General features: G+C 42.1%; 1 protein-coding gene across 1 annotated transcript; it reads right to left on the bottom strand.

The window, feature by feature from the left end:
* Positions 1–3,212: 3,212 nt before the first annotated feature.
* Positions 3,213–24,712, bottom strand: LOC137025131 (meprin A subunit beta-like). Its single transcript, XM_067393162.1, has 14 exons — positions 24,571–24,712; positions 13,016–13,025; positions 12,463–12,524; positions 12,254–12,371; positions 11,566–11,718; positions 8,663–8,844; positions 8,321–8,530; positions 7,980–8,135; positions 7,673–7,897; positions 7,163–7,606; positions 6,851–7,027; positions 6,605–6,713; positions 3,900–3,962; positions 3,213–3,687 (listed from the first exon to the last, which is right to left on the bottom strand). Exons 1-14 carry the CDS (start codon positions 24,710–24,712, stop codon positions 3,597–3,599), a joined length of 2,142 nt encoding a protein of 713 aa, XP_067249263.1. The 3' UTR covers positions 3,213–3,596.
* Between the last annotated feature and the right edge of the window lie 2,218 nt (positions 24,713–26,930).

Below are 26,930 nucleotides of genomic sequence, written 5' to 3'. Positions count from 1 at the left end.
TAGATGTGTATTGCTGTTACATGTCATGTCTCTGTCTGCCCTTGTGACCTAGTTTCCCTGTTCTGTTAATTAGTTCATTTGATTCACCTGTGCCTTGTTTATTATCCTGTCACCTAGTTTAGTTCCTTTGTTAGTCCCTTGTATATATACCCTGTGTTTCTAGTCTTGTGTTGTCCGGTATCGTTTGTATTATGTTGGTGTATGTTCCATTGGATTCCTGTTTCTCCTCAAGTAAAGACTTATATTCATTCTATCTCCTCTTTGTATGCGTTGTATACCAGCAACCGTAACAGAATACCGGACCAAAACAGTTTTTGCGGCGATTTTCTTTTTGTTTGTTTTTTCCCCTTGTTTTTCCCATCACCATGGACCCTGCTGTTGCCCTTTTGTGCCTGAAGCAGAGGGACCGCTCCCTGGAATCCCACACCTTGGATTTTTTGGAGTTGGCGTGCCTCACTCACTATCCTGACCGCTCACTCTGCGTGTTCTACATCTCCAGCCTTAGTGAGCGGTCCCGGGCACGCCTCCCAGGGAGCGGTCCTCAGAAGGACTTCGCCGCACTCGTGGAGTGGGTGCTGGTAAACAACAACTCTCCGTTTACCATCTGCCCCGCGGAGGATGACTTCGCCGCCAGCCCCACTCCACTGCCAGAAGCCAGTCAGTCAACATCGACGAACGTCACAACGGAGATGTTTCACGAGCCCACCGCAGACCGAGGAGGCCAGCCCACCGCGATGGATGAGCCAGGACCGAGGAAAGGATCGGACCGTACCATCGCCCCGGAGCCAACCTCACAGCAAGGTTCTGACCAGGTGCGTGAGCCGGTAACATCATCTGACGTCGTGGGAGTGCTTGTGGAGCTCGAGGGCTGGGAGGAAAGCTCCGCCCACAACACCACCACAATGGAAACTATGACTGACACTGGCAAATATGCTGAGGAACTGAAAGATATTTTTACAGTTGATTTAATTGATTTTTTCGGAGAGGTGACTTCCCATTCCCCTGATTCTCCTGTTTTTAATGATTCTCCTGAGCCTCCAGAGGACCAATCTCCAGTGTTCTCCAGATCTCCGTCTCCTGAGTTCCCTGTCTGCCCACCCAGCCTCCCTCTCCCGTCACCCAGTCTCACAGCCAGTTCCTCAGCCCCACCATCACCTCTGCCCTTCAGCTGCTCGACATCTCCCACATGCCAGGTGGGGATGTCGAGCATCTTCAGGTCCTCCACTACATCCACTCAAGAGGATCCCCTGCCTCCACTTCCAGCCTCCACGCCCCCTGCTCCACCTCGGCCCGTCGACACTTCGGCGTCACCCTGGCTCCTCCCTCCCTCGGCTCCACCGGACACCATCGGCCATACGGCTTCTCCGGGCTCCCTCGTCTTTCCGGCTCCGCCTTGGTCAGTCGTCCACCTGCCTGCACCTACGGCTCCGTCTGGCTCCTCCTTCCCTCCAGCTCCGCCTACATCCTCGGTCCCACCGGCTCAGCCTCTGCCCTTTGGATGTCCGCCTCCTCCTCGGACGCTCGTCGCCATGGCTCCTCCTCGGTCTCCAGGACCATCGGCTGCGCGTGGGCTCGTCGGCTCTTCAGTTACACCTGGGTCTCCAGCTGCATCTCCGTTGGTCGTCCCCAGGGTGTCGTCTGCCCCCAAGCCGACTCCACCATGGCTCCTCCCACCTGCGTCTCTACCCTGGGGCCTCGTCCTGGCTGGCTTCTGGGGTAACATCTGGCTCCTCCTGCTCCTGGCTCCTCCCACCCTCCACTCCCCCTTGGACTGTCATTGCTGTTTTTCATGGACTCTTTTCTGTTGGTTGTTTGTGTTTTCTCCGCCCTCCTCCAGAACCCCCTCCCTCCCTCCTCTGGACTCTTACGCCGCGAGGACGCGCCTATCCGGGAGGGGGCGAAATGTTACATGTCATGTCTCTGTCTGCCCTTGTGACCTAGTTTCCCTGTTCTGTTAATTAGTTCATTTGATTCACCTGTGCCTTGTTTATTATCCTGTCACCTAGTTTAGTTCCTTTGTTAGTCCCTTGTATATATACCCTGTGTTTCTAGTCTTGTGTTGTCCGGTATCGTTTGTATTATGTTGGTGTATGTTCCATTGGATTCCTGTTTCTCCTCAAGTAAAGACTTATATTCATTCTATCTCCTCTTTGTATGCGTTGTATACCAGCAACCGTAACAATTGCCTTAATGTCCAGGATTTAGTATTTAGGTATAAAATATCTTTATTTAGTGCCTATAATGTCCATTTATAGTCTTTATTATCAAATAGATGAAAATAAAAAATAACATTATAATAGGCCTATTTAAACATAAATGTGAAATACGTTTTCTTTAATGTCTAACAACAGTAGCCTACAGTACAGATAAATTTCATGTCGTGAATAAGAGCGGATCATAAGTCAAGAAGGATCAAGCATAATTTATTTTTAGACTTATTTGTTGGCCAGTTGTAGCCTGTGCAATAAATATTAAAACTTCTAAACCATATTGTGTTTTATTTTTCCGTAGTAATGATAATATTTACAATAATATATTGAATTTGATAGTTGTCTCTCACGTTGCCCCACAGCAACATTAAAATAGTGTAGATTAGGTACAATGTTTTATAAAAAATATTTTATTCTATTTAGTGTCCATTTCATTCATTTAACATATTTAATATTAGGGCATCCAAGTTATTTGACATATTTGAAAAAAGAAAAGTAAAAAGTAACCCAATAGTTACTTTCTCTGGTAATTGAGAATTAAGTAACTTAGTTACTAACTCAGCTACTATTTGTGAGAAGTAACTACTATAACTAATTATTATTTTTTTAAAGTAACTGGTGGAAAAAGGTGTATAAAGCAAGGCTATACAATTTAGTTCCTGCAGGGACACGACCAGCAGAGTTTAGTTTAACAGCTCACACTAAAGGCTCTCCTGGAGCACATCACCTGATTGGTATTCTGTAGATTTCCTGGGAAGTAGGATAAAGAGGTCTGATGGACTGGTATAGGCTATATTGTACAGGCAATAAATTGTAGGCAATAAAGATAACAGTGTAACAATGTTAGTAGATGTGGGAAGAAGGAGGCGGGAACCGGTGAACGTTGAACCAAACTTTAATATAAAATAAACAAATAACAAAACGAAAGTAATGCCGGCAGACCCTCGCGGACGTCTGCCGGCCACACAAACATAATAAACCATAAAATAAAGTCCAGGCCTGGTCCTCTCTCGTCCTCCACGGTAGTCGCTCCTCCTTTTATGCTCCCGGAGCTCCTCCGTGAGGGACTCAAGGCCGGTGCGCCTCCCAGGTGACGCTCATTATCACTCGCGCCACCGGCCTCGCGCCGTTCCCTCACGGCTCTCGCCCGCCCTGGTCGCCACAAACAGTAACATGATTGTACGGATCAATATGATGTGTGAATCATATATTATGTTTATAAATGATTATATATTGGTAACTATTATGATTAAAGATGAGATTAACATTGATTGTAGATTATATGTAATCATCTCCATTAATTATCAACACACTCTTAATGGCTGAAGATCCATTGAAATCTTGTGTAGTCAGATGTAGAGCAGTGATAATAGTGATTTGTCATGATTAAATCTCCAGCAGAAGAAAGCAAAGCAGCAAGATGATCAGAGAGGAGGCAGTCCTGGAGCTGGAACTGCAGACTATGTCCACACACTCACTACAAGAGGAGAAGATGAACATCATTAATGCAACAGATAAATACTAACATAACTGCATTTAAAATCACGTCACAAACAAATGAGTCGCTGTTTGAATGACTCAAATCCTGTTTACCAGCCCTATTTACGGTTATTTCTGGTCATAAAGCAATGCTGTGTCATGTTGGGACGGCACTTGATGAATCAATTTAATCTAATGTTGTATTCTCACCGTTCAGTGGGTCCTGCTGGTGTAACTGTAGTAGTTGAGATCGGCTGAGCTGTGGAAGATGCTCTGAGAAACAAACAAAAATACTCTTAGGTTTTTATGATCACATGCAAACGCTTCCAGTTTCATTCTAATGTCTGTATATCATTATATATCTTTACTTTCATTAAAGGCTTTGAGAATCTTTCCTGTTGTCACTGATAATGTTGAAATCTAAAGTGATTGTAACTTTATGTGAAACTCTTCATGTAAACGTTCAGGTTAAATCCTACATTTTCCTTTCAGTTCTAAGAAAGACTTTTGCCTTTAAAGAATGAGAGCTTAGAAGATAAGAAGTGTTCTGGGTGGTTGCTATGATGTTGCTAGGCGATTGCTAGGGTGTTCTGGGTGGTTGCTAAGGTGTTCTGGTTGGTTGCTATGGTGTTGCCTGGCAGTTGGTAATTGTCAGAGATAGTTACTATGGAGTTTAATAGAGTTCTTAGCATGTTTTAGCCTGATTCAGCATTTAGTTAATCACTATTAGCATGTAGCTATTCACTGCTAGCATGTCTCTACGATGTTCTGATGCAGAGATAGGTGTGGCAAGGGGGGTGTGGTTCAGCGAAGTCTGCAGCGGGAGAGAGTGACAGGAGACGCACAGTGAGTGAGTGGATTGAGCGCAAATAACAAACACCTGTCTCTTGTTTCAGTAATTGCCGTGGAGAGAGTATTTAACGCCAGGAGAAACAGGAGCGAGCGAGAGAGAGAAGGACTACTGACTGCTGGACTCCTGAGTGACTGAAGCTGCCTGTTGGAGTGATTTTTATGTTTTCACATTTGACCGTTGTTACGGGTGCTGGTTGCAATAGACGAGTCGTATACGGACATCCACAATTAATGGGTATTTAATGAAAGCAGGAGCATAACACACAACCAAACACTACAATATAACATTTATAACATTTAGAACAGACAAGGAGTGAAGGGAGTGAGTCCATATATATAGGGAGTGCAAACGAGGAAGTCCAGGTGATGGTGATGGGTGATGATGAGGAGCTGACGAGGGAAGTGAGTGCAGGTGTAGAAACAGGATGATCATGGGAAATGGAGTCTTGGAGACGAGGGAACTGTAACAGTACCTCCCCCTCCCGGTAGGCGCGACCTCGCGCCGTAGATGTAACACCGGGGAGGGGGGGTGGGTGCCCTGGAGACCTCATGCCGGTGCAGGGAGAGGCATGGGTAGGAGTGGAGGTCTCCAGGGCGGGTCAATGAGCCATGGTGGGTCAGGTGCAGCGGGCAGCCATGGTGGGTCAGGTGCAGCGGGCAGCCATGGCGGGTCAGGTGCAGTGGGCAGCCATGGCAGGTCAGGTGCAGCGGGCAGCCACGGTGGGTCAGGTGCAGCGGGCAGCCACGGCGGGTCAGGAGCAGTGGGCAGCCACGGCGGGTCAGGTGCAGCGGGCAGCCACGGCGGGATAGCAGACTTGGGCAGCCACGGCGGGTCAGGTGCAGTGGGCAGCCACGACGGGACAGCAGACGTGGGCAGCCACGGCAGTGTTCGGAGCCCACCCCCATGTGTATTCCCCACATGTCCCCCACCCACGGGTACTTGGCCCCCCCCCCAAAAAATACTTGGGGAGGTTTAGGATAGCAACAAGGAGTCCCAGAGACATCATGGAAATGTGGGTGGAGGAGCATGGAGCGGGCTCGGCGGCTGAGACTGGAGCGGAGGGCTCGGCGGCTGAGACTGGAGCGGAGGGCTCGGCGGCTGAGACTGGAACGGCTGGCTCGGCGGCTGAGACGGGAGCGGCTGGCTCGGCGGCTGAGACTAGAGTGGCTGGCTCGAAGGGGGCTGGAAAAGGGGTCCAGTCCATCCCCTCAAATTCGATCAGAATCCCCACAGGCACTGGGGTCGGCTCTGTGGAGACTGGCGAAGTTTGCTCGGCGGCGGCGGCTGGAGCTGAGGGCTCGGCTGGAGCGGATTGCTCGGCGGCGGCGGCTGGAGCTGAGGCCTCGGCGGCGGCTGGAGCGGATTGCTCGGCGGCGGCGGCTGGAGCTGAGGGCTCGGCGGCGGCTGGAGCGGGTTGCTCAGCGGCGGCGGCGGCTGACGGCCAGGAGTGGGCAGGACCGTTGAAGCGGTATGTGCAGGGTTTTGGGGTGAGGTGAGCTGGTGATGCCCGATAAGCTGCTGATGGGGCTGGACAAGGACTCTGGTTCTCAGGAGCTTTATCTACTTCAAACTTAGAACCATTTAATAGGAGAATCACATTCAGGGAATCGACTAAGGAGAAATGACAGGCTGGTGATGACAGGAGGATCATGGGAAATGGAGTCTTGGAGACGAGGGAACTGTAACAACCGTATTGTGCCTGTTTGCACACCTTTTGTTTATGTTTTGCTGAATAAAAAGCAGTCAGTAGTCAAGTCGACCCTGTCCTCTTCCTTCCTTATTATGAACATTGTTACAATAGGTCTTACTGAACGGTTGCTAGGGTACTCTGTTTGGTTGCTAGGGAGTCAGATTAATTATATCCGAGTCAGATTAATAAGTGAATTATGAACGTGGTGCTTCATCTGCTCTCTGTTACGATTATCAGTTTCAAACAGCAGCGTTACAGATGTGACTATATTCACTCAGTACAGCATGTTCTCCTACATTATTTCTCAATAAAGTGTTTATTTTTAATGTTTCTGATGTGTTTGTGTTCATCAGAGGTTTAGAGGATGTTCACCTCGCAGCACATGGTTCCTGAAGGACACTTGAGTCAGTAGAAGTGTTGAAGTTCTTCACAGTCACTTTAGGGCAGGATAGAGAGTCCTTCTGAAGCAGACCTGAGATATCTGGATCGGCACACAACATTTAGAGAAGAGAGACACAATGGAAATCTCATTCCTGCCCATAATCATTCTCATAACGCCCAGTTTGATCTTGATACAGCAACTAAACTCGTTCTCTGAGGTTCCTTCACAAATCATACCTTGAAAGTCGAGGAGAAGTATGATGTCACCACCCTTGATGAACTCTCGTCGAGTGAGATCATCTGTTGTCAGGAGCATAAGAGCGGAAAATCTAAATCCATCCACAAATACAGACTCATCACCGATGTTGGTTTGAGATCCAGTGATTCGAGGATTGTCCCAGAAATATCTGCCATCTGTGAGAACAAAACATGACTGTTAAAAGAACCTTAAAAGCTCCAGATAATAACTTTGATTCTCATCAAGTAAAATGTTGCATATAAACACATGAAATATGACAGAAAATAATCAGATTTCATTAAAGATCTAACCAAAGAAAGTCACATTAGGGTCAGTGGTGATGCTTTGCTCGAAGGACATGCGCTTCTGTATTTGTGGATTCTGGTCGAGGATCTGGACGGTTATTTGTCTCCATGGACAAGGCCACTGCAGCTGATGATCATATGCACCAGATACCAAATGAACAAACATTGCAAGTTGATTTCCTGATAAAATTAACCCAGCCACAAAGCGATAACCATCACTGGAGTAATACAGTGGACTGAACCAAGAGCCTGACCCACTGTTCAGTTTCTTCTCAAAGCCTCTTATCTGCCATGTGTGAGAAGGACACTGGGTCTCTGAAACATTGATATCATCCAGTGAGAATCCTCCACGGGAGTTTCCAGCTCCTTTACGGCCTTCAAACACAACTTGGAAAGATGTATTTGCGTTCAGTGGCACATGATGCAGCTTCCAGTAGTTCCCAGGGGTTTCTGCAAGAGACGAAGCGGTCAGTAAGACTGAAATACAGGCCTGTGTGACGATATGAAGAGACAGACCTGTGATCTGATCCATCAGTCTGAGAGATCCTCTGCTGTCGGGCTCGTTCTGGTACTCTCGGATCCAGATGTTGAGCTGGTCAGACTCGTTTCCGCTGTGATAGTAGTAGAACTGCAGGCACTGGACTCTGCAGTCTCTTGTCGGGGTCAGCGTCTTGCTCTCCAGTTGGGCTGCGTCCCCCTGGTTTCTGCCCTCAGTGCTGAAGTGCATGAAAGAAGACGACCCTGCAGGCATGAAAACAGCTGTGAGGTTTGAGGAACTGGGTGGGACAGAGACTGGGACTGTGGACGGAAGAGAAGATCTCACCGTTCTGCTTTCTGCTCAAGTAGGTGTGGTCAGTCACATCGACGCCACTCACTGACTTCAGTCTCTTCCAGCCTTCATCAGCAGCAGAACAGACTCTCATCTGACACAGAGATTCATCATCAAAACTACAGTGGTCGAGGAAAGAGACGGAGGAATCTGAAATGAAGACAAACAAACTACAGTTTCCATTCATCACGATGATCCTTGATCTCCCTGCCATCAGAGATCGGTTCAGGTGAGATGTTCAACAAGCGCAGGTTCATTTCAGTCTCACACTGAATCCTCAAATGAAAGAGAAACAAAACATTAAAGGCCACAAATGAAAGCTGTCAAATACTCACTGCACTTATAGAGTTTGTTGAGCTCAGTCACATCAGATTCACTCATTTCCATCAGTTGTCCGATCACTTCCTGAAACTCTGGACTCTTGGTGGTGATCGTGGATCCACTACCGTTGCTGAAGGCGTTTTTATCAAAATGCATGACAGAGTAATAATCATACGGGGTGACGGACACGATCTCACTGGATTTACTGAAATAACCCTCAAACCCTGAAAAGAAACACTCTTGCAGTTATTAATGTGATTGTTCACATTTCCTGTAAGCGCTCTTTAGTGACATTGACACTCAGTTTGTACAGCAGATTAATACAATATAAATGAATAATGAAATGATGTGTCAACCTTTGATGATGTTCTGATAGTTGATTGTCACATAATCATCTCTGTCATATCTCGTGTGCTCATGGGAGAATCCCAGTGCATGGAGAAACTGGTGCTCAACAATGCCTTTTCTTCCACATTCTTCTCCGATGGAAAGAGTCTGTGCTCCAGGAGACGATGAGCGTCCGATAAACGACCAACACCTGTGAGATCAGTCAGAGATACCATAGTCATTCTACGAAATGGTGCCATTTCCACTTTGCACTTTTCAAAATTTTCATTAAGAGCAAACTTTTTTTTAAACAAACATACAACTTGAAAGATATGTTAATCCTCCAAAAAACACATTTTTCCACCTCAGGCACAAAATCTTTTTTAATATTATCCTTTTTATTCAGGCAAGACAGCCATTCTTGTACCACCCCATCACGGACAATATGTATGTCATTGGAGTAGTAAAACAAGAGATAGATTTTTAAAATCGAATGTTTTCCTAATAGTAAAATGTCCCTTTTTTGGAAACCATCAATAGAAAGTCTGTAATTTTTTTTTTTCTTTTTTTTTTCTTAGATTTTTAAACTTGAAATATGAATCTGACCTTTCAGTGGCCTCATTGTTTGTACTGAAATAATTAATTCACTGAAAAAATACAAATAAAGTTAAATTTATCTGATCAGTCCACACAACAAGAACATCATTCAACATTAATTTATGTACTATTTCATTTTCTTTCCATAAACTTTTAACAAAATGACCCTGTGACAGGGTGGTAAATGTGACGGGGTGGTATGGACAAAGTGTTTCTCTATATGATCTGCTGGTTTTAAACTTTAAAAACTGGGGGAGGGGAGACCTTCAAATTGAGTAAAAAGTGAGTGAGTGATATAGTGAGTGAATGAATGAGTGAATTACTGAACGAAACAGTGTTGCCAAGTCTGCATTTTTCCTGCAAAATTGGGCTAGGCTACTTTTACACTGTTGCCGCGGGTTGTTTTTCCTGTCCACGGGTTGAAGCGAGCCCAAAAAACATGCTATTTAGCCCTTGGAATGCACATTTTACCAAGGGAACCTTGCCAAAAAGAAAAAGTTCTACCCCCAAGAATGTGATTTTTATCGAGGGACATTTTGGGATGAAATTTAAATTTCATCACAAAATGTCTGCAAATCTCCCATGTGATCAAGTTTCTCACCTAGCATACATGCATTCAATTTGAAATTTTATTTTCTTTGTATTAATTATATGAAAAAATGAATAAAAAACAGTTTTCCCTATCTATTTTGCGTGACGGGGTGGTAAGGTTAAGCTTGATGGGCCCTGCCTAACATGAAAAAGCAACAAATAAACAATGTAAAATAAATGTACATAGTTGCTTTCTTTTGTTCTTGGTGGCTATAAGGCTCAAATGATGTCACTTAGGCTTTGTGATGTCATTTAAAGGAACAGTGCATTATTTATAGATAAAACAAGTTAGTGCGACGGGGTGGTAAATCAAACTGAGGGACACGCACAAATCATAAAATATTTACAAAAAAAAAAAAGGTTTATTGTGAATAAGTATATCTTGTGTAAACAGGGACACACATATAATCCTGAAAATAGTATATGTTTGAAAAAAATATATGACTTATTTGGTGATATTTTAGATGCAAATGTCATGTTGGTTAACACGGACATGTGAAATTGGCTATATAATAATGAAAATTAAAAATAGTATGCTAATCTTCAGAAAAAAGCATGTTATCATATATCATGTTAAAAAGAACACTTGAATTAATGACCTTAAGCTTTGGAAACAGACTTTGGGACATTTTTTGTGCCTTATGCATCTGATCAAACGTTGCGGACCCAAATGGCACCCGTTTGACCAGCAGGCACATGCACACAGACATAAAAGGGGGCTTGAGCCCATGCTCTTTTGATTCCTCGAGAAAGTGCCCTTTTTTCGGGGTGTTTTTTTTTTTTTTTTTTTTTTTTTTATAATTGCATATATATTCCTGTTTATGCACAGCTTCCCTTTCAAAAAATATATTTATTGAATACTAATTAAAAAATAAATAAATAAATAAATACTATATATGAGGTAGGCTTTGTTGAGTTCTGTCAAGTTTTTGCTGCTGGCTGAAAACTTGTGACAACTATGCCCGGGAAAATACAACTGCTGTCTGGCGATGAGAAACGAAAAAGAAAAAAGCCTTAGATGGATCCATCCTGTGCATTTCTTTCAGGTAGTCAATGCATGTTCACAAACATGTGAAATTTGTGAATCTATTGTGAAACTATTTAAGGGTGAGATTATTTATAAGTTTAACGCTGCGTTAATAGTTTGACCACCAGCAACGCATCTGCCTAATTTGATAGGATACTAATGTAATTTCAATTATTTTAATGTGCTGCTTTTTGAACCATATTCTTGTTGAAGAAATCACAGTGACTGTTGCATTTCTATCAAAAAAAAAAAAAAAAGTGACTGAATATTATTATTTAACTAATAATATATTTTTAATTATGATGGTCGTGCTGTGCTGTGTAACAACAAAAATCAGCAGGCTTTTGGCGCCCTCTGCAGACATTTGTTATAATATATAATGTATTTATAACATTTCAGGGAAAAAACTCTGTTGATGTGTTTAAATATGCAGATTAGCTTGTTTTGGTTAATTTAGAAGAAATCTACAGATGCAAACAGACGGATGGTAGAAGGCTTAAAACAATCATTATCTAAATGTGAAGGGTTAGGGTTAATTTTTCTTTCCATTAGAGTAAAATAAAACATTAAAGCAAAAATAGACCAAACTCTTAAAACCTAGTGAATACTAAAGAAGACCATTGTGACAAGGGGGGCGTGGTTCAGCGAGGTCTGCAACCGGAGAGAATAGCGGGAGACGCTTGGTAAGTGAGTGGGTTGGATACAAATCAAGAACACCTGTTTCTCATTCCAGTGATTGACGCGGAGACAGGATAAAACGGCGTGAGAAGCAGGAGCGTGTGAGAGAGAAGGGAACTGTTGACTGAGTCGAGTCGAGGTTCGTGGAGTGAAGCCCTTGTGAATGGTGTAAACCGAACTTGGAGAGAAGCCCTTGTGGATTGTTTATTTTCGTTGTTGTGCGTTGCACAGTCCTTCTGTTGACATTCAATAAAGACTCAGTCAGCAGTTGACCTCTTCGTCGTCCCTGACCTCTTCCTTCCCCCACTACGAACTTAAGTCTACTACAACCATGTTCTCAGTGTGAACTGATTATTCTGTAGAAATCTGTGGAGTATAAAACAATTGCGTGAGTTTGAGTGATTTAAAATAAATTGGTAAGGAAGTCAGAGTTGTCTTAATATATTTAACATTTTATTATTTTTTTAAATGAATAATTATGAGAAGTGCCCTTTTTTTCCACTTGAGCCCCTGCCCCCCAAAATGTCTGTGCACGTCCCTGGAGAGCAGCATGCATGATAGAAATAATAAAAACTGTGCATTTTATTTGATCAACATTTCATTTCCAGATATAATCTGTGTTTAAGGAAAAGTGTCCAAACTTTTGACTGGTGAATAATAACTCAAATATGTTACTCTACAGATTCAGTATGGCATGTAGACCACATCAGAAGAATATATCACTAACCCTTCACGACTCTCCACAGAGATGTAAATCTCTTCTGCTTCGCTGAGCTTAAAGTCAATACATGATTTCAGTCTGAACTGCTCGAAGGCTCTCAAAATGACTCCTCTACGGTTCAGACCTGTAAACACAAACAAAACTCAGTGGAAAACAATAGAAAAGATACACTCAATATTTAAACTGAAGAGAAAGAGAGAGATCTGAAATCTTACTGATATTTTGACTCAGCTCGTAGGGGACGGGAATATCCCAGTACTGAATCTCTTTCACTTCCCTAGACTTTAAAGCAGATCATGAAAGTCTCCTGATCTTATATATACAGTATATATAGACTTACCTGCATTCATATATTCAGACTTACCTTCACGATGTCTCCTTCTGTGAGATTTAAACCTGATAAACCTAATAGTGAGTTCAGTTCACAGTAAATATGCTTGAAGAATAATGTATAAACAAAAAACAAATAAAGTTATCTTAATGCTTACGTAAATGTATTTGAGTGATTGGGATAATATAATAGTTTTACCTTTGTTTATAGCTGGAATGCTCTTCCATTTCTCCCCAATGGCTTTGAGAAAATGATGAAGTCAACAAAAGACACAGAGAGGGAATGAGCTCGAGTTCAACATGTAACTTTAGTGAAACCGTATGAAAGTACGATGATAAATGAGTGATCTCATCATCAGGCAGTAATGAGCAGATGAAAACACTGGAAACATATTACAATAAATTTACAACAGATTAAAGTGACTGTGCTGTACTTACCCGTTGGCTCCTGAGAACATGAGAAATGAACAAAGACATGAAGAAAAACAGATTTAGCCTAAAAAATCATCATCTGTGCATCACTTTAACAACAGCTCTATTGAGACAGTAACTGTTTCTCATGTGGACGACTGTAAAAATAAACTTTCATGACACCTCAGTGATTAAACTCAGGAACAAATGAATGTTTGTTGGGGAGGCCTGATCAGCTCTTAAACTGGCCTCTGTCTTTTTCTTTTTTTGAAAAAAAAAAAAAAACATTGTTTAAAAATGACTGTATTGCTTGCTTAAAATGAACCCAAAGTATGCAGAAATGAACATTTATTAATGTGTTTAATAAAAGAACATTTATTAACAAGTTTAATTCATAATAATGAAACAATAAACATTTAAGTTGCTTATTAATACATTTTCACCTTTTGATTATTATTGTTGCCTCTAATAATTAGTCTGATTTTTTATTTCAGGCCTATTTTTGGTTCATTTTAAGACAGCCATATAGTCAGTTGGGTTAAAACAACAACTGCCAGCACGTTGGGCAAACAATTAACCCCATCTGCTGGGTTTGTCCAGTTTCAACCCAGCATTTTTAGAGTGTGGAACCAATTATTATTATTTTTTTATTATTAGGGTGAAGAACATTCTAAAACAATGTAACTGAACTTTTTATTTTCCCACAGTAAAGAACCTTTTGTGTTATGGAAAGGTTCCGTGGATTTTAAATGTTTAACCACAGAAGAGTGTAGGCTACACAAATCAACTACTATATATGCTGATTTTTCAATAAATATAACAATATTTATGTTTTGAAAACTGAAAGTAAGTATTGCGGTAGAACAATAATGTAAACAGCAGAACTCAAAAGATACAGACGTTGAGATACTGTTTTTGAAACATTAACAAAAGTACTGTAGTGCTGTTACAGCATACTCTAGCTCTTTGACTTTGAATACGAACTTTGCTTTTACTTCAGTATTGGTAGTCTGCTCCCGACGCAATGTCATTCAAATGTGACAATAGTTGGTTTCATTACAGGTGGGAGTCACTGTGAATTCATTTATATCCAATGGAAAAAGAGCCTAGTATTTTTCTTGGGGGATGTTACGGTAGTGGAGGCAGGAGGCCCCTCCTCCATGCCCGAGGCCCTAGGCAACTGCCTGCTCTGCCTATAGGTAGCGCCGACCCTGTGTCTGTCCTTGATACCCATTTACGTGAGGAGTTGCTTCATTTGTGATGTTCATACTGCCATTTCTGCCCAGTTCATTTTTATAGTTATTTGCTTTCTTTTTGATTTTTGCAGGAGCTGGGGTCCCACGGGTGGCTTGATCTCCTTCATCATGTGCGGTGTTCACTTTGAGTCTTTGATAGTGTGTTTAGAAGTGTGCTCTTGTGCACCAAACTCTACCTTGATTCCTGCCATTGGGAGCCTCAGCCCTGCTGGTATTATTCAGTTTTTGTTTTACATATACATACATAATTACTACCTCAAGTTGGTTTGTTTTATCTGTTTCTTTTTGTAATTTGTGTTCTTTTGTTTGAAGTGGGGTTTCAAGTGTCTTTTTTGTGATTCAGTGTTCAGTATTTTTAAACTATTCTTGTATTAAACATTTGTATTTTTACACTTTCCTCATGTCTCTTGCCTAACTTTATGAGGGAACCGAACCTCTGTGCTTTATTACTCAATTTTTGAGTGGTTTGAGTATTTTCCCTGGGGTTAATCCTCAGGGTGGCGTAGTCTGATTTTCTTACTAGTGAACAAAAACTTGGGCTTGTGTCTTAAAATTGCACCGCCCCGCCACACTTGGAATAATACGACTAATTTCATATTTAATTTAATAATGGGAAAATAATATCCTATTATATAATTATTTAAATTCCCCGTTTAATAGGAAGCAAGACACGCTATAGTTGAAATTATGTTTCTTGGATTTTTACCTCAAAATGTTTTAATTTAAAAACTGGAGATTATCGGAAATAAGTCAATGCAGACTCTTATTTACATGAGGTAAACTTAAAGCTGTTTGGTTTATTGTTACGTCCTCGGACGTATGTAATTGTGACGAGCAGGGCGGGCGAGAGCCGTGAGGGAACGGCGCGAGGCCGGTGACGCGAGTGATAATGAGCGTCACCTGCGAGGCGTGCCGGCCTCGAGTCTCTCACGGAGGAGCTCCGGAGGCATAAAAGGAGGAGCGACATCAGTGAAGGACGAGAGAGGGCCAGGCCTGGACTTTATTTTATGTTTTGTTATGTTTGTGTGGCCGGCAGACGTCCGCGAGGGTCTGCCGGCATTACTTTCGTTTTGTTTGTTTATTTTATATTAAAGTTTTGTTGAATGTTCGCCGGTTCCCGCCTCCTTCTTCCCATATCTACTAACCTCGTTACATTGGTGCCGAAACCCGGGAGGAAGGAGGGACATGCTGTCGGAGAGCCCTCGCTGCTGAGGGGGATCGCGGTGCTGCGGAGTTCGGGCAGCGCGGAAGTGAAGACCGCGAAAGGCTGCCCGAGGCGGTGGTGCTGGAGCCTTGTGAAAGGTGGGACGGAGACCCGGATGCCGTGCTCCTGGGACGAGGTGGGGTGGCTGCCGTCCTGGACCTGGAGGGAGCGGAGGAGTCGCCGCCGTCTGCCGTGGGCCGGAGCCTGCTGCCGTCCGCCATGAAGGGGAGGAGCAGGGGACGGGGGACTCGCTGCCGGCTGCCCTCAGTCGGAGGAGCCATCGCCGGCCGCCAGGAGGCGGTCGAGGATCGGGCCGTCCACCGAGCGTCCAGTGCCACCGCATGGCACCGCGAAGAAGAGCCTCTTGGCAGGCTGAGGACCGAGCGGCAGTGTGTCTGGGAGCCGGACCCAGCATTTTTTTTTTTTTTCTTTTTCCTCTCTCCCCTCTCTCGTCCTGTCGCTCCCCTTGCTTCCGTCTCCTTTCTCTCGTCTCGTCTGTCCTTACCCCCAGGTGCTGCGGCCGCCGAGACAGGCCTCGGGGGGGAGTAAAGCGCAGTCTCGGAGGTACCCCCCGGCCTGCGAGGGGCGTTGGGGGTATGTGACGAGCAGGGCGGGCGAGAGCCGTGAGGGAACGGCGCGAGGCCGGTGACGCGAGTGATAATGAGCGTCACCTGCGAGGCGTGCCGGCCTCGAGTCTCTCACGGAGGAGCTCCGGAGGCATAAAAGGAGGAGCGACATCAGTGAAGGACGAGAGAGGGCCAGGCCTGGACTTTATTTTATGTTTTGTTATGTTTGTGTGGCCGGCAGACGTCCGCGAGGGTCTGCCGGCATTACTTTCGTTTTGTTTGTTTATTTTATATTAAAGTTTTGTTGAATGTTCGCCGGTTCCCGCCTCCTTCTTCCCATATCTACTAACCTCGTTACAGTAATATTCTACTGTGATTAGTGGGTTTTTTTTGTTTTGTTTTTTGTTTTTTTTCCAGTTTCTTTCTCATCTCTGCTCCAGGTTCCGGCTTCTAATTGTCTGGGAAAGTGGATTGGCTCCTCGCTGGTTATCGCATCGTTTAAAAGTGCGCTTCTGCGCAATGAAAAGGAGTTGCGGCTCTGTATGTGTGTTCTGCCGGGAGACCGCGTTGTTGTCAGCATTCCTCCGGCCTGTTGTGGAGTGATCTTTTGTGCTCCAGCTTGTTGTATGCCTTGTGAGGTTGACCCACTGTTTTTCCCACCATATCTTTCTTGGTTATTTTCTTATGTCGGTATTAAGGTAATCTGTAAATGTCACCACTCAGTAGGAGTTTATCTTTATTTGGTTAAAATGTGTCGGGATTAAAAGGTAATCTGTAAATAGAGTTAGGCCACATTTGTTGGGAGTGGGCATCTATTTTTGTTTAGAATTTTCTCCTGGTTTTGAGCAGATAGGGAGACAGGGAAGTGTGATGTATTTTTTTTTTTTTCTTTGTTAGGTAAGGTAGATTATTAAAAATAGTTAGTTTCTGTTTTGTTTGTTGTTTTGGTTTATGCCCATTCCTGAACCCAATAGTGGATGGAAAACAAAAAAACTGCTAAGCTCCTACAATAAACACAAATCTTTCCATACGTGACGTTCTTTTATGTTACTGCTCCACTCCTAGACTGGGACGTAACATTATATTTTAATGTAAATTTTAAAAAAATACATTGGACATATTTCTGCCACAATAACGGCCCATCTCAAGTGTTTACATGCTTTCTTCTCTTTCTTCTGTTTGTTCTCAACAGCTCCTCTCGCTGAGGTGGAGGATTTCGTTTCTTGTAAATACTTTCCAGCATTTCCATCATACAGTGAATTTTGTATTGACTTCTTCTTGTAAACTCAGATGGATTCAGACGGCAGTTAAATTACCACATGATCTTGTGTTTGTCAGAAAACAGCAGGTAATTCGGTCAGGGATTTTAACACAGGTGTGTGAGGAAAAACACTGATATTCTGGATTCAGACGGCAATAAAATCACAGACCCCATGAGAAACAATTAGTGTCTGATCAGGGATAAAGACAACATGTACAGAGACTGTCCACCATCTAACTTACCAAAGGTAATGCGTGACCAAGAGCCAAAGCCAAGCTCAGCAGAAGAAAAGCACATAAATGCATTATCACTGGAAATCATAATCAACACATTTGATTCATAAAGTTTCATCTTATCACTTATTAACCTGCAAGCAATTTCCATTAAATGTAACAATATAGAAGACCATTAACTCAGGAACTGAAAGAGGGATACGTACCAGTTTCCAGTCACTAATGAGGCTTAATGTGTTTGAATGTGAAGTGATCGTGCTTTAATCTTCATTAGTCCTTCAGCACCGCCTAAAATCCACCCTGAAACTGACTGGAAAAACCAGCTAGATTGCCAAATCAACATAACAGAAATGTCTGTTTGTTTGCTCATTTCAGATTTCAGACTCCTGCATCCATATTTAATATTTATATATTTTATCTGTTGTAAAATCGCTGTAAAACACAGCTTCACAGGGCTTGTTTGTTGGTTTGTTTACTTTTATCCTTCCATTACTTCCATTACTTTATGCTTATAATATAATATAATGTAATGTAATATAATATAATATAATATAATATAATATAATATATGTCTGCCTCATACTGTGATCAGATTACTCTCGCTGGTGTCTGAAAGTGAGTTTTGAGCTGAGAAAATGGTTTAAAATGCTTTAAAAGCTCTGAAATTCAACATGTAAGATGAGTGAACGCTATTTTACTCCTTTATTGTGCCTTATTGAGCGGTCTGACTTTTACTTCTTAAATGAGCAACAACACACAAGTTTTCAGGCAGGAGCAGCAACGCGATTAATGATTGTGTTTCTGCAGCAGCAGCAAGAGCTTTATGTAGTTGATGTGAGAATATCTTGATATAGGCATTCACACGTTTAGACATTCAATATTGTCCTCAAATCCTCCAGCACTTCCTTTCCCCGCGAGCATCTACTCCAAGAGGCACCCGAACATAAATGTCCCAATAATTTATTAAATGCGGGCCAATACGTCCCCAAAATTATCGGGTGCCGGAGGTGCGGATTAACTGCCACCTCCAACCTATGCTTTTGTCCCCTCCCGAGTGGGGATTCCGAAAGAAATCTTCACTGACCAAGGTACACCGTTTATGTCACGTACGCTACGCGAACTGTACAAATTGTTGGGCATTAAATCGCTTCAAACCAGCGTCTTTCACCCACAAACGGACAGGTTGGTCGAACGTTTTAATCACACGCTTAAATCCATGATAAATTAGACGCCAAAAATTGGGATAAATGGTTGGAACCCCTGTTGTTTGCTGTGCGAGAGGTCCCGCAAGCCTCCACAGGGTTTTCCCCCTTTGAGCTTCTCTTTGGGCGCCACCCCCGCGGGGTGTTGGATGTCCTAAGAGAGTCTTGGGAGGACGGACCTTCTCAATCGAAAAATTCAATTCAGTATGTGCTGGACTTGAGAACAAAACTCCACACTTTGGGGCGGCTATCTATGGAGAATTTGTTACAAGCCCAGGACAGACAGTGCCGGTTGTATGACAGGGGAACGAATCTGCGTAAATTTGCACCGGGAGAGAAAGTGCTCGTATTACTCCCCACGTCAAGCTCAAAATTACTGTCGAAGTGGCAAGGACCATTTGAGGTCACAAGGCGAGTTGGTGATCTCGATTATAAAGTAATATGGTCCGATAGGAGAGGGGCACGTGAAATTTATCACCTCAACCTCCTGAAAAAGTGGAGTGAGGCGGAGTCAGTGATGCTGGCGACGGTGATTAGCGGAGAGGATGATCTCAGGCCAGAGGCGAATGTAAAAAAACAATCCCTCGCTCTGGCCCCGGGGGGAGATCACCTTTCGCCCTCACAGCTCACTGATGTTTCCAAATTACAGGCTGAGTTTGCCGACGTGTTCTCTCCCCTTCCGGGCCGTACTGACCTCATTCAGCACCACATCGAGACAGAGCCGGGCGTGGTGATTCGCAGCCGGCCGTATAGGTTACCTGAACACAAAAAAAAAAGTGGTTCAGGCAGAATTAGAGGCAATGCTTGAAATGGGGGTAATAGAGGAATCCAGCAGTAACTGGGCGAGCCCGATAGTTTTGGTTCCCAAAACGGACGGCTCAGTGCGGTTCTGTGTGGATTATCGCAAGGTGAATGCAGTGTCGAAATTCGACGCGTATCCAATGCCGCGGGTGGACGAATTGCTTGACCGGCTTGGTACAGCTCACTTTTATTCGACACTGGACTTAACGAAAGGGTATTGGCAGATCCCCTTGTCTCCATTATCCAAAGAAAAGACCGCTTTCACGACGCCGTTTGGATTACACCAATTCGTGACCCTTCCATTCGGGGCACCGGCTATCTTTCGGCGACTCATGGACAAGATCTTACGGCCCCATGCTGCGTATGCGGCTGCCTATCTGGATGACATTATTATTTTTAGTAATGATTAAAAAATTAGTAAAAAATGCACAGCCAAAGTAAACTGTGTGTTGTTCTTGAACCATCTGGAGTTTATGTCTGTGTGGTTTTGGTGTCATTTGAAAGGTATGTTACCGCAGGTTAAACAGATCAACTTCCTGAAACTGGCTAATGTGTGAGCATCTCTAACAGTAAGAGGAAGATCATTCGTGCAGAGACATTTCAAAATCTCAGTGGGAAAAAAACCTGTACAGTGGGTGTTTCGAAGATTTTGTCATTCTCTTGCTGTATACTGATGAAATAAAAGACAATAGAAAGAATTCAGACCTGCTGAGCAGCATGACATGTGGTTATGCCAAAGGGTGTTAACAGTACAAAATATCTCATGAAAAATCACACCTGTTAGCTATAAAGAAGATTGAAGATTGTGTTCAGATTTATAGAGTTTATTGACCTCCAGTACCGAAAGCAGATTAAAAGCTTCAGGCAAATCATGATCAACATTTACAATATGTCGTGTAGAAAGAAGTTTCCATTTTTATCTTTGAGTCTCTATTCTACATGATGAAACGGTCAGAACTGACAGATGAAGAGAAAACTAATGATAAAAAGTCGGGGGCTCAACCTTACGGTGTAAATCTGTAAATCTCACGTACAATATCAGTTTCACTCTTTAAGCTTTTCTAACTGCCTTTCCAGGAGCTTTTTAAAGTTTTCACTTCTCTTGATATCAATGCATTTATATTTAAAGGTCCCGTTTTTCGTGTTTTTTTTTGAAGCTTTGATTGTGTTTATAGTGTGCAATATAACATGTGTTCATGTTTCGCGTGTAAAAAAACACAGTATTTTTCACATAATTTACTTATCTGTATACCGCTGTTTCCACTGCCATAAAAACGTGCTGATGACTTCCTTGTTCTATGAAGTCCCTCCTTCAGAAATACGTAACGAGTTCTGATTGTGCCAGCGGTTCCTGTGTTGTGATTCGACAGCAGCTTAGCGCTCCTTGCCCGTAAAGGTCCACGCCTCTTACCATAACGTGGAGATGCACACGCTCAGTGTTATTGTAAACATGTCTAATTTTACCCTATCAATTTGAGACGGAATCAGACCTGGTGATTGAACTTCGGGATGAAAATAACAGCGTTTCGACGACATGGCGACAAACACACTCTACAAACGCAACTCTTGTGTATTCCTGTGGGCGGAGGTTAGTCAAAAAACTGTTTTAGTGACGTCATTAAAGAAGGAAGTAGAAGGATGTAGTCCAAACTGGCCGTTCGATGTAGGCGACTTCTGTTAAATAAAATATCTCGCTTGGCATTGAACTTTGAGCTTTAAAATTTTACAGATTTTATTTATACTCTAACAACAACATTACACACTAACTAAAACTTGAAACATGGGATCACGAAGAACGGGACCTTTAAACCACTGAAATGCTCCCAATATGATGCATCCCAGCAAGCAATTTTGCATTTAAAAGTCATCTAGTAGATGTCAAAACACAGTCCTGATGTCTAGGCTAAAACAAGGCAAAATTTTGTCTGTCAGTGAAAATTTAATAGACATTTAAACCATAGCCCAAGAATAGACTAGTCATCAATTAGATAACATGTCAAAGAAATGAAATTGTTGTAAGGAAAAACTTTTGTTTTAACTGAAAACGAGATAATATTTTTTTACTTGTCTAGAAAATGCTTCTTGAGTTAAGAATTTTTAGATATTTAGACTAGAAACAAGACAGAAACTCTAAGTAAGAAAATAATTTTTTGAGGTGTATATCTGTCTATAGTTAACCGAGATGGTGAATGATGGCTGTTGCTTGCTGGGATAGAGTATTGATACGAGAGCAAATGTGTCCTTATGGCAGGTGCTGAAGAACACAGACAGATTCTTCTAAACTTTGAACACAAGTTGGAGTGTCTGCTTAACCACTGACACTTCTAAAAGTACCATCATGTTTTCCTTCATCAAACATTTTATCTACATTCAGGTGATTACTCAGAGTTGGACATGGTGTTACAGCTCTCAGTAAAGCCCATAACACACTCTGTTACAGTATGTTGTGGATCTGCAGTCAGGACATGAAACATTAAATAAAAACATGTTTTAACACGTAAGAAACATTTTCTGGTTTAGATCAGCGGTGTTGAAACGAATGAGTAACATTTAAAGCATGCTGCAGTTATTACACAACAGGTGACACACCGCATGTTCCTGCTTTCCCTCAGGTGTTACTTGTGTACTGCGACAGTAGTCCGACTCCAGGCGAATTAAGAATTTGTGTTTATTTTAAGTATAACACCCAATTTTAGCCATTCTCACTGTTTTTTCTCATGGTGCATCACAGAAATGTAGTGTTAGGATGACTCCAGGTTTGATGCTAAGGATCCACATTCCCTAAAACTGCTCTTTAGATCAGATCGTACAGTACAGTACAGATACAGATACAGTATCTCCCTCCTGAAGATGAAACCTAATTACTCAAGAGTGATTTGAACAATATTTGGTTCAAGAGTATTGTATATTTTTATTCAATTTGAATAAAAAATGATAGACACCAAGGTTACCTTTCTATAATATGAGCATTCTGTCAGCTTCTGTGGCTTAACTTTATTTATATCTAGGATATCATTGTGTTTCTCATTTATGTCTCACTTTAGATTACAAAACAATGTCAGCTGTTGGTACAACAGAACATAGACATATAATAAACACTAGACGCCCTATTGGCCGCTTTGGACTGTTGCTGCGATACGTCAATGAGTCCGCCATATTGTGCTGGACAAGACTGCGCTGTTAACAAACACAAGTAAATGGACGAGCTGCGGTTTTTCTGGACAAAAACAAAAATAATGTTTACATTTATCAACCAATTTCAGTGGTTTATAAAGTACGTGGTGTACAAAAAGTTCTAGTTTCTTAAGATCTCTATAGTTAGACATATAAAATATTTATTTCAATTACGAAATAGTCAAAGCTCAGGCTTGTCATGTATTTGACTGCTTTATTCTTGCATAAGAATTGTGAAAACGCCCATACCGAGATATCATTTAATTTTCACATTAAATAAAGTTATCTTATTGTAATAAAGGGATTTTCTGTCTTTAACGCAATTTTAGCTTTTCTTGAGCTTAGAATTGACCACCATTGATAAAATTAAACGAATCACAAATCACACAGGCTGCTTTCTGTATTTTTATAGCACTAAAATGATACAGAAAGATACTCCAAAAACATACAACAACAAATAACTGATAGATCCTTTATGGTAATACATATGATATGGTACAACTACAGTGCAATGCAAATAAAAAAATTGAGAATAGTAAATAGTTTGTTATACACTATAAGAAAAAGTTTATGTAGTATATAATAATATAGTCAATAATAAAGTATATAATATTGTTAATAAACAAACAGTACAAACAAACAATATCATAATAATATTTTGATAATAGCATATAGTATAATAATACTATAATAATAGCAATAGAATATATATCATTTACAGAATATAGACAATAATAACATCATAACTATAATAGATTGATATTAATAGTGGTATAATAATAATAATCGCAAATACAATGTAATATCAATTGCAGAATAATATAGACAATAATAAAAATAGTAAATTAAACAGTGACTAGTACAATAATAATATAGTATTGATATAATAATAACAACAACAAAAGGCTATATATTTTCCATCAGTCTCTTGGAAATGGTGAGAACAGCGCACTGACAGGCTCTCCTCAGCTTTCCTTGAGGCTTGTGTAGACCTGGTTGCAATGGGCTGAAAAATAAATAAATATATAAACAAATCACCATTTAATGACAAACTTTTAAATAATGTAGATGAGTCGGGAAACTTCCCTTCTAGCTACTTCCCACTGTCTCCTCAACTCGTTGTCTTTGTGAAACCTTAAATGTGTGAAAAGCTAGCTAACTAAAGTTACAGTAAGGGTTAGATCAAGATTAACAAAATATCAGTCACCTAGCCGTAACGAGTACTTGTCATAAAAGTCGGTTTTAATAAAATAGAGATGCATATTAAAACTTTAGTTTATAAAATAGCATAAGCTAAAACTATATTAGAAATCATGTAAACTCACGTCTCAACTTTCACAGTTAACTAGTGACATCGCTAGCTATTTTGACTCCGGTGGCCAGCTACTATCAATTATATAATGACCAAATACAACCAGAAACAAATGTTCAGCCTTACCTGTGAAAGGTTATTCCCCGAGACCGATTTTCAATTGTGCAGCCTACCTGTGATCATCAAGCCGTCTTCAGTCTTCCATCATCAGTCTTCCATCATCAGTCATCTGTCTGGTTCCTCCGAATATCCGCTCCCATCTCAGTTTCCTGCAAGTATCCAAAATGAATTGTGACCATCTTGCAATCCTCTCTGCGACTACTCATTGGTTTACCTGTTCTCCTAACCTGCCACTTAAGTAAACCTGCTAAATAAATACTACCTGTAATTATCACTATCTTACACTGTTGTCTCCTTCTGTGTTTTGACACAGACCCATGCTGGACGCTGGAGAAATACATAAAATTCATGCTATGGATAGATGGGTCCTTGTTCACCATTGGCAGAGTGGAGGAAGATACCATCACCATCGTCCAGCCCCACCTTACACTGGTCATGCAACCAGCCCCTGACCATCATTCAGAGTCTCGTCCTTGGCCACGATGCCTGAGTCTTCACCCAAGATGGCCGCCTCGCCAGAGACTGAAATCTCCAGGTCCTTTCCAGTATGTGAAATCTCAGAGTCCGTTCCAGTGTGTAAAATTTTAGAGTCCATTCCAGTATGTGAAATATCCCATTCTGTTCCAGTGAGTCACCTTCATCAGTCTGTTCCCGTGAGAGAAGTTCATCTTCATCCGTTTGTTCCTGTGAGAGAAATTCCTGAACCCATTCCTGCCTTTGAGTCAGCTCCAGTAAATGAAGAGCTGACCATTATGGCCACAGCCATGTTGTGTATCCACTGGACTCTGGACAGGGGCTCGGAGCCTTTGCTGGATGATAGTTAGAGGCTTGAACCTTCACTGGATGATAGTCAGAGGCTTGAACCTTCACTGGATGATAGTCAGGGGCTTGAACCTTCACTGGATCATGGTCAGAAGCTTGAACCTTCACTGGATGATAGTCAGGGGCTGGAACCTTCACTGGATGATAGTCAGGGGCTTGAACCTTCACTGGATGATAGTCAGGGGCTTGAACCTTCACTGGATCATGGTCAGAGGCTGGAGCCTTCACTGGATGACAGTCAAAGGCTGAAACCTTCACTGGATGATAGTCAGAGGCTTGAACCTTCACTGGATGATATTCAGGGGCTGGAACCTTCACTGGATGATAGTCAGGGGCTGGAACCTTCACTGGATGATAGTCAGGGGCTGGAACCTACACTGGATGATAGTCAGGGGCTTGAACCTTCACTGGATGATAGTCAGAGGCTGGAGCCTTCACTGGATGACAGTCACGGACTGGAACCTTCACTGGATGATAGTCAGAGGCTGGAGCCTTCACTGGATGACAGTCACGGGCTGAAACCTTCACTGGATGATAGTCAGAGGCTGGAGCCTTCACTGGATGACAGTCACGGGCTGAAACCTTCACTGGATGATAGTCAGAGGCTTGAACCTTCACTGGATGATAGTCAGGGGCTGGAACCTTCACTGGATGATAGTCAGAGGCTGGAGCCTTCACTGGATGACAGTCACGGGCTGGAACCTTCACTGGATGATAGTCAGAGGCTTGAACCTTCACTGGATGATAGTCAGAGGCTTGAACCTTCACTGGATGATAGTCAGGGGCTGGAAACTTCACTGGATGATAGTCAGAGGCTTGAACCTTCACTGGATGATAGTCAGAGGCTTGAACCTTCACTGGATGATAGTCAGAGGCTTGAACCTTCACTGGATGATAGTCAGAGGCTTGAACCTTCACTGGATGATAGTCAGGTGCTGGAGCCTTCAATGTCCAGTGTCCAGTGAAGTATTCAGCCCCCTGTTAAAGCCATTTTTTATGACAGCTGCACCTCTCTGACACGATGAAAGAAACCAAAGAAAATAAACACAACCCTAGGTATTTATTTGATACTGTGGATAAATTAACGATAAATAAAGCTTCTTCTGAGAGAAAATATGATCCCAAGAGGACTCCGGATCAAGAAATTCTCTTCGTTTGGCTCTGGAGAAATTGATTTTAGACAAAAATGGAAAGCAATGTTGAACAAATGCTCTCAGGACCTTATGTTATTGTTAATAGAAGAAGCAAAAAAACAAAACAAGGCAGAAACGCAAAAACAGATTGCCAAAATTAAAGAAGAGATTACATCAGCTGGGCATGAATCATGAAGATTCCATGTTACCCCTAATTACCCACATTTCTTTTGTGTATATCCTATTTATTTTGGTTTATATTTGTTTGGATTATTTGCATAAATGTTTGTTGTTAAAAATTTGGGTTATTTTTCCTAGTCTAAGGTGCACATTAGATGACAGAAAAAGGACACCAGGAGTTTTCTTTCTTTCTTTTATTTATAGTTTACCAACTTCTATTTTCTTACCTTTTTGTTTCTGGGATCATGGCTGCAGCATGGTTCCAGGGGTGGGGGTTTAAGAAATCCAGAATGGCTCAGAGACCCAGAAGACGGGAGGACGCAAGACGAAATGAGGAAGAGGTAAATCGACCAAGACTCCCAATTCAAGGCAGATATACCCGGAATCGAACAAGGGAGATGAAGTGATAAACATTTCAAATATCACTCTACCGACAAGTTGTGCCTCTGTTTTATCAAAAGGCCTGACCTATGTACCAACAAATACAGCGAAGGAATTCCAGACCAAAGTGGACTTATTTAAGTTTTATCAGAGTCTTCAATTAAAAGCTTGGTACTATACATCTGAAATGGCTACCCGTACTTACGATAAGAAAGCTTAATCTTTTAAGCCTAAGTCAACATTTATGCCATGTGTATCTAATCCAACTTTGAATTCTTTCTACAAAAAAGTAACATA

Source organism: Chanodichthys erythropterus, chromosome 8, assembly GCF_024489055.1.
Source record: "Chanodichthys erythropterus isolate Z2021 chromosome 8, ASM2448905v1, whole genome shotgun sequence".
Classification (NCBI taxonomy): domain Eukaryota; kingdom Metazoa; phylum Chordata; class Actinopteri; order Cypriniformes; family Xenocyprididae; genus Chanodichthys; species Chanodichthys erythropterus.
This window is presented reverse-complemented; position numbering and strand designations above follow the sequence as displayed.

Bases quoted from the DNA above. Each gene is read 5' to 3' on its own strand.
- LOC137025131 (XM_067393162.1), bottom strand. From the start codon at position 24,712: ATGGACTCTAAAATTTTACACACTGGAACGGACTCTGAGATTTCACAT. The intron at 12,372-12,462 runs GTAAGATTTCAG...TTGTGTTTACAG, and splicing joins CGAGCTGAGTCAAAATATCA to GTCTGAACCGTAGAGGAGTC. The intron at 6,714-6,850 runs GTATGATTTGTG...GTGCCGATCCAG, and splicing joins ACTTCTCCTCGACTTTCAAG to ATATCTCAGGTCTGCTTCAG.